The sequence below is a fragment of the Montipora capricornis genome, chromosome 14, assembly GCF_036669925.1.
Source record: "Montipora capricornis isolate CH-2021 chromosome 14, ASM3666992v2, whole genome shotgun sequence".
Lineage (NCBI taxonomy): Eukaryota > Metazoa > Cnidaria > Anthozoa > Scleractinia > Acroporidae > Montipora > Montipora capricornis.
The window spans coordinates 42,324,837-42,331,699 of NC_090896.1; the positions used below are offsets into that span (position 1 = coordinate 42,324,837).

Here is a 6,863-nt window from a genome sequence, read left to right on the forward strand (position 1 = left end):
TGTATAGCAGAGAAAGGCACGGGGGCTGGTATGTACGTCTGCATGATGCCAAACATGCCTTAGTCAAGAATGTCACCCTACACATCCATGTAGAGAGAAACAAACTGGTCTTACATCAAACACTGGGTCTCAGTGGAATTAAATGTCGGTCGTCAGCTCAGTCAACTGTCCAATATGATGCTTAGACACCGACGTTCAAAGAGTCACTCGAGCGAAAAGGTACCTTTATTGCACAATACTTGAGGCATACAGACTCATAATCATCAAAGAAATTTTAAAAAGTATATATGTGCTTCTTAATCCTGGAACAATAAGAAGACCCTTTTCTGAAGAAGAGAGAGTTTACATGCATTCCGAGCACACGAGACTGAATTAAACTAGGTCTTCAATGCTCTCGAGCAAAGTGGAATATAATATGACTGCTTCTTCAGCCGTTGTGGCCATATTGAGGTTTTGCTCTTGCATTATAATCGATACTAAGTGAGTGAACTCTTCAACACAACCACTTCCTGGAGACCTGTGGCAACAACTTTCCTCTGCAACATCGACATCATCAAGGTCTACAAATTCCTTGAGGTCTTCTCCTCCAGTACATTCTGGGAAAAAGAAAAGCATGTCAGGTCGACCACCGGGTGACTCAGCATTGGTGGATGGCCTTATCTTGTGCAAATTCCACAGTACAGCTACTTTATGAAGCTCATTGCGAATCACAGGCAGAAAACAGAACTTAAGACATTCCTCTTGCACTACATCATCATCACAGTAAAGACCGCAGTCCCTCATATCTTTAAAAAAGCGAATCCACCAGTCTGCACAGCCCCTCCTAAGAATACCCCACCATGCTTCAATACGTTGATTGGAAACTGACTTGCCATACAGAAAACTTTTATCTGCAGCCATTGTGTCATTCCCGTCTCGCCTGAAGAAGCGCTGTAGAGCTGCAACGTATGTATTTTCTGTCCCACAGTCCGCTCGTATCATCTTAGGTGTTCCTCCGATTTGCCTGACACAGTCAACGAAGTACTGTGCTATGATAGAAGGGTCATTGTTAGAAGGGCCGACCTCTAACCACATAATACGTCGGCTATACCCGTCAATGGCGCCGTGTACACAAAAGCCAAAGGGCTTTAACTTGTCATATCCATCAATATGCCATAGGTGATTTGGACCCTTTGTTCTGTACTGTCTTCTCTGCAGTCTATGTCTTGATCGTGCAGCTACACCATCAGGATCTAATATTTTTAACAGTTCTCTCACCGTTTCCTTATCAACTACAAGCCCGTAGTTAACTACAAGCCTTTGAGTCATCTGCCTGTATCCGATAGTGCTGCCGCTGCCCCGTAATTCCTCTTGAACTGCACGACAAACCTGTCGTGGATCGCTGCTGTTACCTCTCCTTCTAAGACCACGAGCACGCAATATTCGCTTCAGCTGGCGGATGCTTAACGTTATACCGTGTAGCAAGCCCAAAAAAAGCAAGATCTCGTCGTAGCCGAGTCCAGTAGAAAAGTATTGTTCAATCAGTGTGTCTCGCTCAACCGGCTGATTATTGAGGCTCAAGGCCGGTAAATAAGTGGAAGAACCCCAGCACTTTCCGTTAGAATTGCAATAAAAACCAAAAAGGAAAGCCTTGCTGTCGCCATTTTGATTTTATTCGATCACAAAGTCGAGAAAAATGTTGGTCACAAACCGAGCAAAAAGTCGAGAAAAAAGTCGAAAAAAAAATTGGGAAAAAAGTCGAGAAAAAAGTCGAGAAAAAAGTCGGGAAAAAAGTCGAGAAAAAAGTCGAGAAAAAAGTCGAGAAAAAAGTCGAGAAAAAAGTCGGGAAAAAAGTCGAGAAAAAAGTCGAGAAAAAAGTCGGGAAAAAAGTCGAGAAAAAAGTCGGGACAAAAGTCGAGAAAACAGTCGAGAAAAAAGTCGGGAAAAAAGTCGGGAAAAAAACTTAAAGGCGAGAAAAAAGTCGAGACAGAAAAAAATTGAGCGCAAAATTTGAATGGCCCTTACTGGGCTCCGTACAACCAGGACTGATGTTGTGCCCTATACATCTCCTTTGACTGACCGAAAGCGGCGAAGAGTAAGTTAAGTTGCTCATTTCATCGCACGTGGCATTGTTTTGCTTTTAGCTCATGTAACGCATTCAAGAAAATTCACGAATAAGTTTATTTCTTTTCGAAAATCATTCCAGATATATTTTCTCACGGCTTAGGATAAGGCAGTTGTACGTCAGAAAAGAACCAATTCACCGTTGCTGTTGAGAAAAGTGTATGCCAGGCAAAACAAGTTGCATCTTGGTAGCCTGACAGTTAAGAAATAATTTGCCTGTGTTTAAATTAACAAATACACCAATACATCGATCACTAACGTTTCATGTTTAACCGGAGAATTAGGGAAACAGATGTTCGAAGGTGTAATAGCTGTTGAGTTTTATTCCTCAGTTATCGAGTTCCATAAGTGTAACACTTAAAAATGGATTGCTTTAAAATCAGAAAAGAACCAATTCACCGTTGCTGTTGAAAAAAGTGTATGCCGGGCAAAACAAGTTGCATCTCGGTAGCCTGAAAGTTAAGAAATAATTTGCCTGTGTTTAAATTAACAAATACACCAATACATCGATCACTAACGTTTCATGTTTAACCGGAGAGTTAGGAAAGCAGATGTTCGAAGGTGTAACAGCTGTTGAGTTTTATTCCTCAGTTATCGAGTTCCATAAGTATAACACTTAAAAATGGATTGCTTTAAAATAGAAAAGAACCAATTCACCGTTGCTGTGAGAAACGTGTATGCCGGGCAAAACAAGTTGCATCTCGGTAGCCTGAAAGTTAAGATATAATTTGCCTGTGTTTAAATTAATTTGAAATAAAGAGATTAAAGAAATAATTTTCCATTTTTCAATTGCATGATGCTGGCCGTTGTAAACCGTGTTTAAGAAAATATTTCAGATTGATTTACTGTGCCTCTGGACTATTTTGACACATCACTCAAAATTAATTTAAAGTAATTTGAGTTATTTGTCGTCATTAAAACTTTATGACGAAGTCGGCCCAACAAATGTGTCGAGATTAACACCTCTCTCTCCCTTTGTCTCTTTTTCTGCCTTTTTGGTGTGAGTCTTGTTACAACTCCCACTGAGATTTTGGTAATTTTTTTTTACCTAAACAGCGGGGACCCACATTCCTCGGCATCGGGCCTTGCTTGTTTCAAATCTGTTTTTGCTGCACTGGAAAACGGAGTTGAGGCCTAATTACTTTGCAACGTCCATAGCTTGACCAGTGTTCTGGCATGGAAGTTACGGGTTTTTTTAAATTGAGCTTTCTGTAAGAGAAAACAGTGTAGGTTCAGACAAGAACACCTGGTCCAAACAATCTTTATTGGTTTGGTTTATCCGTATTTATTTTATGATCCAAAAAGCTTAGCTGCGGCTTCAGCTGATCTCAGGTCATCTCAACAATGCGGCATTCTTTTAATTTTCGGACCGCCATAAAAGAAATGTGTCTTTTAAACTATAAATCTTAATTTGTTAAGTTATACGAGTTTCTTTAGCCTTCATTAATTGAAGAAAAAAATTATTATGAGGGAAACAAGGCTAAAATTGATGACAGGGACGTCGGTCTGCATTAATTAATAGCCTAGCAACTAATTGGAGTACACTACCTCAATATAAAGAACAAACAATCCATTAACATGTTTTCGTGTTCGCCACAAGACGTTAATTTTCTCGCTTTGGGATGGTTTATGTTTCTCGCTTTTGATTTCACTAGGGACTTAAAGGGGCACGGTCATGAGCTGCGCATGCTCGAGTTTGTTTGCTCTCGAACCCACGGAAAATTCTAGCCGCCATCATGGATTCACGCGTGAGTCACGTATATTCGCCGGAGTTTCTCCTTTGTCCACCATGGCCCTCTCCAGTGGACACCATTTTGAATTTGTTGATTCAACTTGAAAAAAGTGAACCTAACACTTTTCAAGTTTTCACAAGACGCTAGCGCATGCGCTTTTCGTGACAGTTTGCCTTTAAGCCACCGCAATGGCTGTGGCAGAAAAGCCAAGACGACCCTGGGGACGAGGTTGTTGAACAAGAATTGGAAAAGACGTTTAACCTAACCGGCAATTGTTGAAACTAATTTGAGATAATTTGAGTTAATTTAAGACCTATTTTTCCACCATTTTTTACCAGTTTCCTGTGATCTTCTGACTTGCGTGCTACTTTAAAAATGACCAAGAGCCCGCATTTTTACGTCACAGCAGTCATATTTCTGGTGTGTGGTGTGTTTTGCGCAGACGCTCTGCAGTGCAAAAGTGTACACTCTACATATGGTATGATGTTAAGAGGCTTCGTGTTTCAGGAAAGCAATACTGCAAACATGATGACCTGCGGACAGTTATGTAACGCGAACATCCGATGTCAAAGCATCAATTACGTCATAAGCCGGAATTTGTGTGAGTTAAATAGTCGCACCAAGGAAGCGAGACCAGACAATTATGTTCCAGACACAGATCGGATATACGTGACAAGACCTAGCGAAAGAGGTATCGTTATTTTGGTGCATAACTAGTTGCCGTAAGTATAAAGCTAAGTTGCCAATTTGGCCAGTTACCCTCTGTAAGACAGAGGACATCTAGAGCACCTCTATGCCGTACTCTTTGAGAATAAAGTGTGGGTTCTTTATCGTGCCAAAGATGTGGTGAGCGAGGCTTTATTAAAATAGAAAATTATATAGTACGAAGGCGTCATGGTGCAGTTTAAATAGCACTGGATCTTGATGCCGCCATGTTTAATTAACCCTTTCACTTCCAGGTTTCATCAGAATGTAACCTTACCCATCAATTTCTAGAATATGGGAGTCTAAGGTTATCTCGCTCTGGCCACTTGCTGGATTTGTGGTCGGAAGTTCCTTCGCTTTATAAACAGCCAACCGAATGCCCTCTCCATTTGCTCTAGCCTTAAAATAACGCTGACACTACCACTTACCTTAATATACTGTTGGAAACTGGTAGAAAGTACTCAACAGGATACGTCGGGTTAGAGATCTAAAAATTTGGCGTGTACCTAATTACGTACATTTCTAGATATAAGTAGCCATTTGGTGTTTTTAACCATGTTTTTTTCGACGTTGTTCTTTCATGATGTTTAAGTGAAATACCTGAACTGGATTGATGATAGCACACTGCACTTCCGATCCACGGATAAAAAAGCAGCTCTTCTTTATATTTGTAATGAGAAAGAGTTCCCCCTTTTTTTTTAATGCAACCAAGGTCCAAGTTACTTGAATGTGAACCATTGTTTGCAACTCTAATTACAGCTCCCCTGGGCTCCATCCAGGAGTTACCTGCTGAATCATGCTCGGAGATCAAAGCCAGTGAAGAAGACAGCGTGGTCAGTGGCAAGTACTGGCTTGATTCAATCAAACCAGGCCAAGCTGCGTTGGTTCCTTGTGACATGCTGACAGGAGGTGTGTTGATTGAACCAATCTAAGAGTTGCCTTGCGCCCAGGAACTTTTTATTTTAATCGGTGGGTCTGGGAGTGGAACAAAATAAGAAATGGGACACGAGTTTGCTCGCACCGCGAAATTACAAATGTCCATCTTAGTATTGTGGGACACTAAAAGCAAAATCAGCCTATATCAGATAAACATTAAATGTTGAGGTGTTGCAGGGAAGAAAAATGCTGGGTAGAAAAACTTCGTGATGGTGACGACGACGACGACGACTACGACGACGAAGATGACGAATATGATGATGAGGATGATGATCACCACGACGATGTCGATGACGACAACGTCGACGACGACTACGATGACGACGAAGATGACCACGAAGATGATGACAACGTCGACGACGACAAAGACAAGGATGACGATGACGATGATGACAGGGAGCCCATTATCAGTCCTCTGAGTTAACCCTATCCCGTATCTTTTCAGTTTTAGAAGCACATCCCATGGGATAATTGCGGGTGTCTTCACAATAGCCAAACATAAGAGACCTAGATATGTTTTTTTCCCTTTAAATCTGTGAGTGGGCTAGTTAAGGTTAACCCTACTGGACTCCCCACTAGACGCTCCCTCTCAAGAGCAATTAGATCCAATAGCAACACTAATATAATTCTATTTGTTTCCCAAAAATGCAAAACAACTACATATCAGAGGTTTTTTTTCATCCGCACAATGAGAATATGGAACACTCTAGCTGATGACATTGGTCTTTCCTCCGTAATCATCTCTTTCAGTTCATTCAAGACACACCTACTCAGCTACTTTAAGCAATCACTCTGTAAATCAAATGACCCTGAAGATCCTCGCTCATTCATGTCTATCTTCACAAGTTGCAACAAAGCCCGTATTCTGACAAGAAACATTGATTGCTGCTACTAACTACTCTTTAAGCTTTATTGTAATTTTTTTTTTCATTTTTATGCGTTCTGGGCCCGCAGTAACTGGCGGAAGCTGTTGCGGTGTCCCTGACTGTATTGTACCATTTACATCTTTTGTTTTGTTTGTGTATATTTAATATTAAGTTGGCGAAGCTAATAAAATTAAATAAAATAAACTTCTTGAATCATATTTGCGCTTGCTGTTTTTGGGTTTATTTTTTCAGACGCAGACGAATGCAATGCTTCCGTTCCAGTCTGTGATGTTAACGCCATCTGCCAAAATACGTTGGCATCTTTTACCTGCACTTGTAAAACTGGTTTTACCGGAAATGGTTTGAGCTGCCGAGGTAAAAGTTGTCTGTTATAGTGTTTTCTTGCTTCCTTTTTGGCTGATGTCATTTTTGGTATCACCCGACCATGGCCAATAAAGGCTCGCTTCTATATAATCACCTCATATTGCTCTCGAAACAATACATTTACAGCTGTAAACTC

The 6,863-nt window shown here is 40.9% G+C and overlaps 2 protein-coding genes across 2 annotated transcripts in view; one reads left to right on the plus strand and one right to left on the minus strand.

The window, feature by feature from the left end:
- On the minus strand, positions 1-1,616 carry LOC138032271 (uncharacterized). The gene has a single exon (XM_068879911.1). It carries the CDS (start codon positions 1,306-1,308, stop codon positions 373-375), a length of 936 nt encoding a protein of 311 aa, XP_068736012.1. The 5' UTR covers positions 1,309-1,616; the 3' UTR covers positions 1-372.
- Positions 1,617-4,297: 2,681 nt separating this feature from the next.
- LOC138033690 (uromodulin-like) overlaps positions 4,298-6,863 on the plus strand; it is a 12,597-nt gene continuing 10,031 nt past the window's right edge. Inside the window, exons 1-3 of the mRNA XM_068881485.1 lie at positions 4,298-4,527; positions 5,301-5,450; positions 6,596-6,718. Coding sequence (XP_068737586.1) covers positions 4,317-4,527; positions 5,301-5,450; positions 6,596-6,718 — 484 coding nt within the window. The 5' untranslated portion in view covers positions 4,298-4,316. The remainder of the gene's footprint in view (positions 4,528-5,300; positions 5,451-6,595; positions 6,719-6,863) is intronic.

What these genes read in the sequence shown, in the direction of transcription:
- LOC138032271 (XM_068879911.1), bottom strand. Translation starts at nt 1,308, where the DNA reads ATGACTCAAAGGCTTGTAGTTAACTACGGGCTTGTAGTTGATAAGGAA.